General features: G+C 37.0%; 2 protein-coding genes and 1 long non-coding RNA gene across 3 annotated transcripts in view; 1 reads left to right on the top strand and 2 right to left on the bottom strand.

Moving 5' to 3' along the window:
* The window catches only part of Tom40 (Translocase of outer membrane 40), a 127536-nt gene that overhangs the window by 106445 nt on the left and 6674 nt on the right, over positions 1 to 14417 (bottom strand). The gene's annotated exons all lie outside the window — the stretch shown is intronic.
* On the top strand, positions 244 to 8455 carry UbcE2H (ubiquitin conjugating enzyme E2H). The gene is made up of 5 exons (XM_034981089.2): positions 244 to 458; positions 4446 to 4522; positions 4745 to 4912; positions 6563 to 6691; positions 8036 to 8455. Exons 1-5 carry the CDS (start codon positions 406 to 408, stop codon positions 8203 to 8205), a joined length of 597 nt encoding a protein of 198 aa, XP_034836980.1. The 5' UTR covers positions 244 to 405; the 3' UTR covers positions 8206 to 8455.
* LOC138404010 (uncharacterized) lies at positions 312 to 2635 on the bottom strand. The gene is made up of 2 exons (XR_011238119.1): positions 2401 to 2635; positions 312 to 847 (listed from the first exon to the last, which is right to left on the bottom strand). It is a non-coding gene; the product is annotated as an uncharacterized lncRNA (long non-coding RNA).

Raw genomic sequence — 14417 nt, 5'->3', positions numbered from 1 at the left:
TGGTCGTTATATTTTCTTGCCAATCGAAAAAGGGCTATATTTAGAAAATAAATAAATAATACGGTTAATTCTGCATATTATAAGTGTATTTCTTCACGTTTCTTTCTATCGATCGAATAGTCCAAATTTTTGATGATTTCATAGACTATTCAGATTGGGTTCTGAATGTGGGTTCACGTCTTCACATCAGTTTCGTTTTGTTTTTGTTTTATCAGGTGGCAACATAGATTTCATTACACATCACCTTCCGAAACTTTAGTCTATGGTGTGTGTCCATTGTTTTTCCACAATGTTATTTTTCTGACTGCTGTTGGTGGACGCAAAATTTTATCTCGCTGCGTCGAGTGTGGCTTTGTGCTAGTGTTCGTGTTCGATACAGTGATTTATTAGTAATAGATCACGAAGATGTCGTCACCGAGCGCTGGGAAACGTCGGATGGACACAGACGTCATAAAGCTGTATCCTTTGTTATCTTCTATACAAAGCACCTTTGGTTTGGTCCTCCATGTAAATAAGTAGGTAGAAGGGCCATCAGCTGATTGTCATGATTCGATACAAAATCGATAAACCCTTATTGTGTATTAATGCTTTGCTTTAATTTCTTTTAATGGTATGATTATGGGGTAATTCTATCGTATTTCTAATTGAAAACATATTCCGAAGGGCTTATCATAGGCTCATAATAGATGCGTGCTTTGTCAGTGCTCCGTCACCTATAGCTATATGACTATCGTAGATAATCATACGTTAGAGAACGGTGTTCTTTCTTCCGTATAGATTGTAATATTTCGTAATCCGTATGTAGGCCACGGTCTGAATCGCGCGTTTTTTTCTCTCACCATCAGCCCTAGTTAATGCACCAATTTATTCATTACAAAGCGTAAACAATAATTTATGTACATACCTATCTACCTACCTAACCCACACTTATTTTATTTTTAAACATGCCCTTATTAATGTTATTGTTCAAGTGCTAACTTTTTCTAAGGTCTTTTATGACGTCATTTTCGAAACGTGCTTTATAAATAAATATTACTTTTGGTGTTCTGCCAAACATCAGCATCATTGGTTGACATAAATAGCATATCTTCCTAATTCTTTGAATAAATAAACAAAAATAAAAATCATGATTTTTTAAAATTATTCTCTTCAATAATGAATTCTAGTCCCATAAACTACCGCTATACTAAAAATTACGTTATTTTATTACTACAGTCAAGACCCTTTATATAAGACCCGACAGACAGACAGACAGGCGGACGGACGGACAGCAGAGGCTTACGGCGATTACGTACTGAATTTCCGTCATCCGAGTTCTATCCGTCACCCGTGACAATACCAGCGATTATCTACGACATAAGTCATAAGCTCCCATACAAAAGAAAAACAAACATAATTATTTTCTCGGACTCTGTTCGGGTGACTGTGTAACCGCCATTATTAATAAGGTCCCTATCACACCCTCCAGGTACAGAACCCTAAAAAACAATAATTCAACTTTGAGCTTATTTCAACATAATATTGTAGTCATGAATATAAAATACTGATGCAGTTTCTGATTTCCATAAAAGGTTCTAAATCCCTACAGACTTTAATCTTCATATATGATTGAATAGTAAACAAAAGATACAAAAACATCTCCTTTGAATTTCAAGTAGTTATGTTGGTACATATTCTAGGGTTGTCACTATATATATATTTTTTTAATTCTTTTTTAGGCAATTTTGAACCCATTTGAACAAAAATGTAAATACAAATGTACAATTGTTTAAAAAAATAATAAAATTATTTGGAGCAAATTAATTAATAATCCTGTGCGAACTCTTTGACTTTCCGGAATAAAAAGTAGCCTATGTTACTCTCCAGGTCTTTATCTATACCCATGCAAGAAATCACGTCAATCCGTAGCACCGTTGCGACGTGATTGAAGGACAAACCAACAAACAAACACACTTTCACATTTATAATAGGGGTAGTGATAAAGAACAGGTCACAACCCTACTTTAAACTTATAATAAAGTAAGCTATGATGATTGTTCTAGAACCATAGTATGTAAATAATATTATTATATTATGACTCATTAGTAGGAAGTCAACAACATTTTAGAATAATATAGCTTACTAGATGATGCCTGCGACTTCGTCTGCGTGGATTTAGGTTGTTAAAAATCCTGAGGGAACTCTTCAATTTTCCGGGATAAAAAGTAGCCTATGTCCTTCCCCGGGATGCAAGCTATCCCTGTACCAAATTTCGTCAAAATCGGTTGTACGGTTGAGCCGTGAAAAGCTAGCAGACAGACAGACAGACACACTTTCGCATTTATAATATTACTATGGATTAGCTTAACCAACTGTTACGGTTTGGAGTGTAGATCATAGAGGCATAGAAACACTGCTTACCCATTGAAAGCTTCATCATTATCAACCCACTAGCTTATACACTACACAAATTTCAAACCCCTATTTCACCCCCTTAGGGGTTGAATTTTCAAAAATCCTTTCTTAGCAGATGCCTAGTTTTAGTTGTGCATTGATAGATCAGTCAGTCAGTCAGTCATCTTTTCCTTTTATGTACTTATATAGATTTTCATTTAAAAAAAAACTCGTAATATTTACTAGGTATAGTAGGTACTTATTGCATTTAAATACATTTCTAATGCTTGACAAAAACTGTTATGTGAATAATTATGCAAGCTAATTAATTACTTAAATATTAATTAATACTTTATCTTATTGCTACACAATTACATATACTTATCGGTGTAGGAAAGCCGTACTTTTCTCACAATGTGTCAACTTGTTACTGATAAGATTGATATCAAAACATTATCAGTGTTTTCTATAACCGTGTTTTAACTGTGAAGTTTCAATAACACAATAATAATTTTAATGCATTGTAATTCTACGTGATCAAATCAGAAATGAGGAGAACCGTATGAGAACTAGAGTAACCGACTTAGCTCAACGGGTTGAGAAGCTGAAGTGGCAATGGGCAGGGCACATAGTTCCTAAAACCGATAGACGTTGGGGTCTCAAGGTTGGAATGGCGACCTCGCACCGGAAGACGCAGCGTTGGAAAACCCCTCACTAGGTGGACGGACGACATCAGACGAGTCGCAGGGAGCCGCTGGATTCAGGCGGCACAAGACCGTGGCATGTGGAAGTCCTCACTAGAGACCTATGTCCAGCAGTGGACGTCTATCGGTTGATGATGATGATTGTAGAATTTTCAAACAAGGATTCTTTAAATGGCTGTCTTTTCTATATTTCTTTAAGTAGGTATATGTATATTTTAAATAGTTTTAAATTAAATATGTTTTCTCTTAAAATAGGACTAAATCAGTACCTACCAATATTATAAATGCAAAAGTGTATTTTGTTTGTTGGTTTGTCCTTCAATCACGCTACAATGGAGCAACGGATCAACGTGATTTTTTTGCTTGGATATAGTTAAAGACCTAGAGAGTGACATAGGATAGATAGATATTATTTAGATAGAGATTCTCGGTAGGAAAGGCATTCCGAACCAGTGGTAGATGTATTCGACTATTCGTAAGTGCTTGTAAAAGTTTATACGAATAAAAAAGATTTTTATTTTTATTTTTTTTATTAAAATCCTATATCCACATGGACGAAGTCGCGAATATTAATCCATACTAATATTATAAATGCGAAAGTGTCTGTCTTTCTGTCTGTCTGTCTGCTAGCTTTTCACGGCTCAACAGTTTAACTGATTTTGATGAAAGCTTAACTCTGTAGTTAGAGCTTACATCCCAGGAACGGACATAAGCTGCTTTTTATCCCGGAAATTCGAAGAGCTCCCACGGGATAATCAAAGGCCCCTCCGTTTAACCGCTCTATATGAAATTTGGTACAGAGGTAGCTAGGCGTCCCGAAAAAGCAAAGAGTTCCCACTGGAATTTTTAATAATCTAAATCCACGCGGACGAAGTCGCGGGCATCATCTAGTTTGAACATAAAACTTACAATCATATTTTCATTTTACATTAACTCATCTAAAGCAGAATTTTGTCAGCAGATTTCAATTATAATCTGGTTTTTATGCCATCGCTTTTAAAACATTTCATCATCATCATGATCAACCCATTACCGGCTCACTAGAGAGCACGGGTCTGCTCTGAGAGGTGTTTTGGCCATAGTCTACCACGCTGGCCATGTGCGGATTGGTAGACTTCACACACCTTTGAGAACATTATGGAGAACTCTCAGGCATGCAGGTTTCCTCACGATGTTTTCCTACACCGTTAAAGCAAGTGATATTTAATTACTTAAAACGCACATTACACCGAAAAGTTAAAGGTGCGTGCCCGGGATCGAACCCCCGACCTCCGATTAGAAGGCGGACGTCCTAACCACTAGGCTATCACAGCTTAGGCTTTGAAACGTTTACACAATAGTAATTTCCTCAACATACTAATGCTCTAGCATCGAGAGTAAGCATGAGGTGACGATACTCGGGGGACTGAACGAGTTCTGTGTGAAATTCTTTGGACCTCCAGGCAGTAAGTACCTAGAACATTTTTTTTTTTCAAATATTAGCCATGTTAAATATTCCCCTTTCCTCTCGAACTAAGCGCCAGGCTTGTGCTAGGAGTAGGTACGACAATAGTGCAACGGGCGGGGTTTGAACCGTCGACCTTTCGGTTTTCAGTCCACTCCTTTACCGGTTGAGCTATTGAAGCTCTAAATTGTACTTTACTTGTAAATATATTTTATTTTTCCAGCCCCGTACGAGGGTGGAGTGTGGCGAGTGCGAGTCCACTTGCCTGATCACTACCCGTTCAAGTCCCCCTCCATCGGATTCATGAACAAAGTGTACCACCCCAACATCGACGAGGTCTCCGGCACCGTCTGTCTTGACGTCATTAACCAGGCTTGGACTGCTCTTTATGGTGAGGCGGATGCTCCACACACACACACACACACACACACACACACACACACACACACACACACACACACACACACACACACACACACACACACACACACACACACACACACACACACACACTACCTTATATAATCATACTAGCTGATGCCCGCGACGATGACGCGCGCGAAGTAGCCTATGTCACTTTCCAGGTCTTTATCTATCTATACCCATGCAAAAAATCACGTCAATCCGTTGCACCGTTGCGACGTGATTGAAGGACAAACCAACATACAAACACACTTTCGCATTTATAATAAGGGTTACTGTGCAATACGAAATTGCAGACAAAACATAACTCGAAGATATTGGCACCGATTCTAAGCACAACTTAGAAGGGAAAGGATGCAGATACTCTAAATTTAGTTTAGAGAGAGACTAGAGAATCGGGGCCATTGGCACCGATTCTAAGCACAACCTAATTTTAGAGTATTCGCACCCTCTTCTTACTATTGTAATATGAAAAGGACAGAAGCAGTTTGACATTTCTAAATTTAATTTTTAGATGGTAAAACCCGTGATTTTAGCACGCACTCGCGAACCTACTGTTTAAATTTGTATTGTGCACTAAATTTTAGAGTCTTTAAATGTGAAAGTCATGTTATGTTCCGTTCCTTTTTTAGCATTAGTAAAAAGAAAAGGATGCAGATACTCTAAATTTAGTTTAGAGAGAGACTAGAGAATCGGGGCCATTGTGGCTAATTCCTTTGTACACAATCTCTAAACTAAACTAAAATATCACGTCTAAATCTATTGCTATCCCTTTCGTAATGTTGCTTGCGGAAAAGGAAAGCACTAGATTTAGACCTGTTAATTTAGTTTAGTTTAGAGATTGTGTACTAGAGAATCGGCCCCATTGTCTAGTTTATATTAATTTTAAGACCTTAAAAATCTACTATCAAATGATTTTTTTTTAAATGTTAGCCCTTGACTGCAATTTCACTTGGTGGTAAGTGATGATGCAGTCTTAGAGGGAAGTGGGCTAACGTTTAAGGGGTATGGTTTACCTATACCCGTTTGGTTTCTACACGGCAATGGTTAACCTATACCCGTTTGGTTTCTACACGGCACCATACGGCGGCAAAGGCGGGAATAGAAACAGGCGTTACACCCACTCATATCCTCCAACCCCATTGCCCCGCTCAACAGTGACGTGAGCGCCATGTACCTCCACAAACCCGATCATGTTCAGGTTGAGGTGTTATACTAAGTTTTAATAGTCCTAACAGTTTGCCACTTTGTGGCGTGCAATGCCAATACTACAAATAATATGACATTTGAAAATATTTTTAACATTACAATTTTCAAACCTATCTTCTATCTACTTACATAATATACTTACACTAATAATTTTCATAAAAATACTCACTAGTATTATAAAATGCCTTACTTATTTACTTATGTAACTTATTTACTTATGTAACTTATTTACTTATGTAACTTTAAACATATTGGATTCTAATTTTTTAATATTAAGTGGTAAATGATTAAAAAATTGTATACCAGATGCAAATGCGCTTTTTGAGAAAGTGTAGCATTTATTTTGCACGTATACCCGGGTAGGCAGTATTTGACCATCAAAAGTTATTATTTCTGTGTACTGTTACAGACTTGTCGAACATATTCGAGTCGTTCCTGCCGCAGCTGCTCACGTACCCCAACCCCATCGACCCGCTCAACGGCGACGCGGCCGCCATGTACCTCCACAAACCTGAGGAGTACAAGAAGAAAGTCTCAGGTTCGTATCCAGCTCAATCAATTTCACTCATTTAGGGCCAATCTATTCAATTGGGGTCACTTTATTACATAGTTTGGTCTGGTGGGAGGCTTCGGCCGTGGCTAGTTACCACCCTACCGGCAAAGCCGTGCCGCCAAGCGATTTAGCGTTCCGGTACGATGCCGTGTACAAACCAAAGGGGTATGGGTTTAATAAAAACTGCCATACCCCTTCCAGGTTAGCCCGCTATCATCTTAGACTGCATCGTCACTTACCACCAGGTGAGATTGCAGTCAAGGGCTAACTTGTATCTGAATAAAATAAAAAAATATATATAGTTTTATTATGTCTGCGTGAATTTAGGAATTTATCCCATAAGAACACTTTGTATTATATTGAGAATATCCAGCTCAATCAATTTCATTCATTTAGGGCCAATGTATTCAATTGGGGTCACTTTATTACATAGTTTTATTTTGTCTGCGTGAATTTAGGAATTTATTCCATAAGAACACTTGGTATTATATTGAGAAAATGAATAACTAAATTTAGTAGAATGTTAATCTAACTTTTAGTTGTGTTATGTGTTTATCCACTAAGAATACTGGTTGTATTTCCGTGCTAAACAGCCATGAGCCATGAGCCAGCCCTTGTGTCTGTGAAATGTGTCGATGGTATTATTATTCCATATTTAATTTATTCCACACTAGATGATGCCCGCGACATAGTCCGCGTGGATTTCGGTTTTTAAAAATCCCGTGGGAACTCTTTGATTTTCCGGGATCAAAACTAGCCTATGTCCTTCCCCGGGATGCAAGCTATCTCTGTACCAAATTTCGTCAAAATCGGTTGAACGGTTGTACCGTGAAAGGCTAGCAGACAGACAGACAGACCCACTTTCGCATTTATAATATTAGCATGGATGTGAACTACTCTGTTGGTCAGAAAGTGTGTTAATGGATTTGACGATGGCAATTGATATTGTAGCTTCATATCATGTCCCCTAAATCTAGGATTGCTCCTTCTCGAATACATGCTCTCAAAATTTGGGACATTATAATAATTATTTAGTACTAGTTTATGCTCGCGACTTCGTCCGCGCGGACTACACAAATTTCAAACCCCTATTTTACTTGAATTGGTCGAATTTTCAAAAATCCTTACTTAGCGGATGCCTACGTCATAAAAGCTATCTGCATGCCAAATCCGATCCGTCCAGTAGTTTGAGCTGTGCGTTGATCAGTCAGTCAGTCACCTTTTCATTTTATATATTTAGATTTTGTAAGTTTCAATTAGATCGCCTCTTTCTCGCCTGCTTTTTTTTTTTGATGTTATTGTTTAAGACATTTATGTCCATCATTTCAGACTACGTCCGAAGATTCGCCACGGAAGAGGCGCTGTTAGAAAAAGACGCAATAACCGGCATGGGGGCGACCCCCGCGTCGGGCTCCAAGCCGTCCAACGGCGCCAACAGCGAGTCCGAGTCCTCCATGTCCGAGTTCAGCGACGACGAGGCCCAGGACATGGAGTTATAACGTTCCCCCCTGTCCCCGCCCGAGGATTGCTCACTCACTGCCGCTCCGGTTGTCTTCTGAATTTACTGTGAGGTTTTAGCGTTTAAACTATCGTGAGACATTGTAAATATGGATTGTCTGGGCTGTACTCACGTGGTTAGTCGGCGTGAGCCCGACTAGTTTCGAACCCATCCGGGGTTCTTTTTCACAGGAACTCAGCTCGTGACGCAGCGTGTTTGAGACTACGTGCTGCACGGACTGCTGTGAAGGGGGTTGAGTTGTGGGGGGAGATTCAGCGTGGAAACCACTTTTAACGCTGAGACGTCATCAATCGTGGGACAGGACACCATTAGCTCCGCTTGCCTGGATTACGCTGACGGGGCCAGCGAAGAAGATTTGCAGGAACTGTCAGGAGATGATCTCACAACGATTCGTGCGGGCAGCGGTCCGAGCATCACGCAGTCTCGATCTCACTGCGTCGCGAGCTGAGTCTCTGAGAAAAAGGACCCTGGATGGGTTCGATAGTCGGGCTTTCGTCCACTAGCCACGTGAGTATAGCCGGGATAATCTGTATTTACAGTGGGGTTAATACGTTTTTTTGGTGTTTTTGGGTGACTTGTGTTTTTATTGGGGGGGGGGGGGGGGGGTTTAGATTGAGTTGCGTTTGTCGCGGTGTCTGACGCGACTGTCGCGGGTCTGATGCGGACGCAATGTCATTTAAGCCCTGCATAAAATTATAAGGCGCCCAAATAAAAACGTTATTTTACTACCTCAAATAAAAAAAATTAAAAAAAAAACAAAACTTAATAAGTACACGTTTCCGCCACAGCGGTCCGGATTAAATCAAATTCTAAACATATCCTTAGAAAAATGTGTTTTTTTCCATTAGTTTTTATCGAATTACCCTTTTAAATAATGGAAATTTTCAATTTTAGTTGTAATTTGAAATGAGTATATAATTTCCAAACGAGGTAGTAATATAATCTGTATTATAAATGAGGGACCATACATTACTTACGTCTCTTAAGGGAAACGGGTTCACGAGTCAAATATGACGTCACAAAAATAACTTTGTGACGAAATGATGAAACTAAGCGATAATGAGCTAAACAAATATTCGAAAAATCTTTTTGGATAATCAATTTTATCGGATAATGGCGCCGATTCTGATGTTCTTCTCTAAAACAAATTTGGTCTTTTATTTATCTGCATCTTTTTCTTTTTAATATTGCTAAAAAAGATGGAAAATAAATTTTAAATTTAAAGACTCTAAATTTTAGTGCTACTCTACAAATTTAAACAATAGGCTCATGACTGGCACCTCACCTAAAATCACGAGGTTTGACAGTTCTAAATTAAACTAGGTGTGTCTGTCCTTTTCTTATTACATTGGTAAGAAAAAGATGCAAACACTCAAAAATTTAGTTGCGATCAGAATCAGTACCGCTTGTAACGGTTTGAGGATAGAATGAAATTCAAGTGGCTATAGGTCCGAATCTCACTCATTGTATAATTGATATTGGCGTGCCTACTAGCACAAGCCACACTCTTAGTTGGGGGGCAAAGGGGGGTTAATAATAGGCTCCAAAAGGCTAGAACCCAGAGCCGTAAAGCCAGTTGAGTAAAAAAGAGGAATTTATAAATTGCAAAAAAAAAAATTTGTGACGTATCAAATGTATGGTCCCTAAAAAACTTTTCGACGCTTCACAGTAAGTTCACAATATTATGTAAAAGCCAGTAAATAATATTTATACTCTGTGTCCGCCGTTGAAAAAAAATTATTTGTTACATAATCTGTATGGACCACAATATGCCAATTTTAGGATTTTAGATCGATAAAAAATCTGCTCAGAAAAATAAAAGCGGTGGACACGTATGTGCTTTAAATTATCGAAAAAAATAAATTTGAACATAAATTAGAATTCGTATTTTAAAATTGGTGTGATGGGAACGTTTCTCTTTAATCGGATAGAATTGTCTATGGGCTTGTCTTTGATCGATATGGATATATCCTTACCTGTGCGTTTTTATTCTACTGTCCGGTCTAGCTCTATGCTATCAGTTTTAATAATATTTCTAATCTGAAACTTCTTCCATTTCGAAAATAACATTCGTGAAAGATTTTATTTAGTGCAAATATCAAAATTTTTAAGTTAAAATCCATCAATGACTAACATGAATTTACAATAGATTCAATTCCATTTTCGATTTCATAATTTTAACTCGACGACATTTTTCTACTAACTCTTCACTGGTCAAAAACGAATTTTAGTGCCTAGACTAAAGTTAGTTTTCGTAGAAATACTAAATGTAGTAGACTAAAGCATTATGAGCAACAAGGCATTATTGAAGCCTTGCATATAGAACGCAGTCAGGTAAGGTTATTTAGAAGTCCATTGATATCTTACGCTTATTGTTAGCAGCAATATATTACGAATCGTGATTACGTCGATGTTGTTATATCGAGTAGATTGGTGTCTTTGAAAACAAGTTTTGTCGGAAAAAATAATGTTGGGTACTATGTAAAGTACGAACATTTATTATTATCGATGTTTCGAGAAGGTACAGTACTTATATAAATTCCTTCTGTATAGTGTATTGTTTTTATCAAAACAATCACTTGTCGAAGTTACCTTCTCCAGAATTACGGTAGTTTTAACTGTAAGCCGCTAATAAAATAAACTTTTAATATTTTTCCACAATTAAATTATATATTAAATATACCCACTGGCAACACAACGGGTGTGAGTGAGCAAGGTAGCATTTTGTAAATATATTTTTAAATCTGTCCCCATAGCATAAATCCAACTTAAATCGAGCCCGTTGTCGGACTAAAGTCATCACTTTATATCTCATAGGTATTTAATTTTTTATTATAGTGTTAATTTTTAAATAAATGTGTCATGTCAATGTTTTTCGTACATCTCCCTCTGAAACTACCATTTTGTAGTTTCCAATTTTGTAATTGAAATAATAGCAACACTGGAAAATTTACTTAAACAATTATGGCTGCAATTTAAATCATTATTTTATTGTCAAACTGTGATCAGTAGATTCCTTTTTCAGGAAGTAAAATCGTCAATTGTCTATGGAAGAGGTTGAGAAATCTATTTGTTATCTGTACTTAGTGTAATTGCTCCGTTGCGTAGGGATGTTCTGTTTTAGCACAATGATTTTATCGATTTTGACAATGTCTTTTTATACTTTGACTAAATCTACACCGGGGCCACTCTAATAGATGCTAAACTAAAACTAAATTTATTTAGTTTTCCATAATATGGATTTTCTCACAGCGCAAAACATACTATGATATACAGCTATATATACTATAGGTGTAACACTCGACAATACATGTTGAAAAAAATATAGCTAAAAGCATAGATTTTTTTAAGATTTTAGTTTTAATTAAAAAGTATGAAGAGTTTTTAAATTAATTCTCTTGCGCATGTTTAGTGTCTGCTTTACCAAATACTTAGCATTTCTTTGTTTTTGATGACTCTGAAGGCAACAACGTCTTGCTAATCCTGCCAAAGTACGATTTTGGCTTTGTTTGTAATGTTCTTTTTGGTCTCCGCATCGCTTATTTTGGCTCTGTTAAGTTATCGTATGAATAATTTGTCGAATAACACGATTTCTTGCAAACATACATGTACCCCTATTACAAATTTTTATAGCATAGCAAAATAGATTTGATATCGGAATCCTCCAATCACATACATCACATCCTCTCTGAATTGAAAATCGGTAGTACAAAATGTTACCGAAAGCCACGTAAACCATCAGTTTTCGAATCGATGTGTAACTTGTATTAGGGGAACTGGCCGGTTCTCGATGATAGACCAAGAATTGCAAATTCCAGTTCAAAAGTTTGGAATTCATCAGCTACTTCAAGAAAAATAAAAAAAATTGTTTTAACTATAATTATTGTGCCTAATTTTATTTTATTCTTGCAATAAAATTATAATATTAAATATTTTCTCACACAGAAAGAACATTACATGAAACTAATACAATACAGATCTCTAAAAATGACATTTTGCGATTCTGAAAGTGTTGCAATCGTCTCTAATTGTTAAGTCTAGGTTACGAATAGAATATAACACGAAAAAAATATATTATTAATATAGACATATTATATGTATCTTTGAAATGATAACTCAAGCCATAATAATATATTTTGGTATAAGGAGGTAACATGTTAAATTTCCTAGTTGTATAAAAAAAGTTGGGTTGACGGAATTTTTTTTTTCTTTTTTTGGAAGTTTTTGGTAGTTTTCGAGCTTTCACCAGTCCACCCAGCTTTGGGTCGCACCACAGAGTATGTATGTCGCCGTGGTATTGATGTTTAGAATCGTATGAATTATCCCGGCAAAGGTTCTCAAATGTGCTTCGGATTCTGTTTTTTATCTGTTGACTATCATATTTTGTAATCGTAATATATTTTTATCATATTTTGTAATCGTCCTTAAAATGTCCCGAGTTTATCTTTTTCTATACTTAATAATTTTTTAATTTCATCGAGTACATTTGAAAATGTTGGCTTAGCTTTAAATAATAGTGACGCGAACATTTCTAGCTTTCGTCGTCGTGATTTGGGAACTATGCAATGTTTTTAATTTGTAGATGCAAGCTAAATGTAAAAAAAAAACAATTTACTATTTTCTTATTTTGTTTGAATTGAAAGTAAATATATCACACAACTGCATAATATTTTATATTATAGCTCCATTGTTTACAAATTAATATTTATTTCAAAATTTATTCAAAATATAATTTTGTGCTCAATGGTAGTAGGTACAATTTCAATTTTAAAGTTTAGTTTTATTATATAATGATTTAAACAGAAAAAAACATCAAATAAAACTAAAATTACGAGTTTTTAAATTATCGACAAAATTTTAGTTTTTTTGGAGTTGCATCACTATTATTTAAAACATTTTAATAATCGAGGTTATGTAATGTTCTAATATTGATGGTGTACCAAATTAATTCGTTCGGATAAGAATTTCTATTGCCGCAGATTGTAAATCAGTTATACATGTAAAAGAATAAAAGTTTATAGCAACTATATTTTTATTTCATTACATGTAATAAACTTACGTTATTTTTAAACTAAATTGTGTTGTTTTCTTTACAACCTCTGGACTCTTATATTTTTGAACTGTAGGTCAGTTGGACTATTTCTTGGATTCAAACAAGAATACTCAGAGTCCAAAAAATTCGTTACACGTCGCATTTCGTTTCACGCCAATTCGTGCCAGAGTATGAAATGAAGTTAACTAAATAGCATGAGTTATCGCCAAAAATGTGGTTTTTGAAAAACTGACGTTTCTGAAAAAAATCCTACGTAGATCCAAATTCCATCCTAAAACCTAATTAAAAACTGAGACTATAAAGGCACACGATGATGATTTCCGTATTGGGCGCCACACGGGCACTGCGTTGCCGCTTCGTTGGCAAAGTATGGAGTTGTACCGCACCAGCCACCACCCTTCCCTGCCTTCATCTCTCCTCTGGTTCCAAGTCGTGTGTGTGCGTCGTGACGCATCGTGTGGCATGGTCCAGCGATTTCTATGTAAAATGACGCAGCCGCATCGCTAACGCAACGCATCGTGTAGCTTTACTCTTAAGAGCTTCCGAGACGGTCAAGCACTTAGATTTGTTTTGCTTGATGCGCCCAAGCGGCTTGATCAAGCAAACGGCACTTTTCTTATGTCTCAAACACTGTCCGAACGTCGCGTCAAGCAAAAATATAAAATCCCATCAATTACGCGCCAAGCATGTAAATGCTTGACTCAAGCATCAAGCTAACTTTGTTATCGGTCTAAATGCTTGACTCAAGCGAAAATCTACGAGCTTGATGACAAGCCGCTTGAGCGTCTCGGAAGCTCTTCTTTTTAAATAAAAATGGCGAGCAAACGAACAGTCGGGTCACTTGATATTAAGTGATTACCGTCGCCCATGAACATTTGCAGTACCAGAGGAACCACCAATGCGTAGCCAGCCTTTCAAGAATTCGTTGGTCCGCCCCTTGGAATAACCCCATGTTGTAATCTAGTGGGAACACCGCCCAAGGGAGCTTTTTAAAGTAGGCACAGTTCTTGCAATTCACGAAGGCGAGTGGACTTTACTTGTGGTTACGTCGCATACTCGGACATAGCGTAAGTGTGCGTGCATGTCGGACCAATCAGTCGCGAGCAAAGCGCTCGCAAACGCACACATTTAGTGTACAA

The sequence above is a fragment of the Maniola hyperantus genome, chromosome 23 (assembly GCF_902806685.2).
Source record: "Maniola hyperantus chromosome 23, iAphHyp1.2, whole genome shotgun sequence".
Taxonomy (NCBI): domain Eukaryota; kingdom Metazoa; phylum Arthropoda; class Insecta; order Lepidoptera; family Nymphalidae; genus Maniola; species Maniola hyperantus.
The sequence above is the reverse complement of the archived record's forward strand: the minus strand, read 5'-3'. Positions and strand labels throughout refer to the sequence as shown.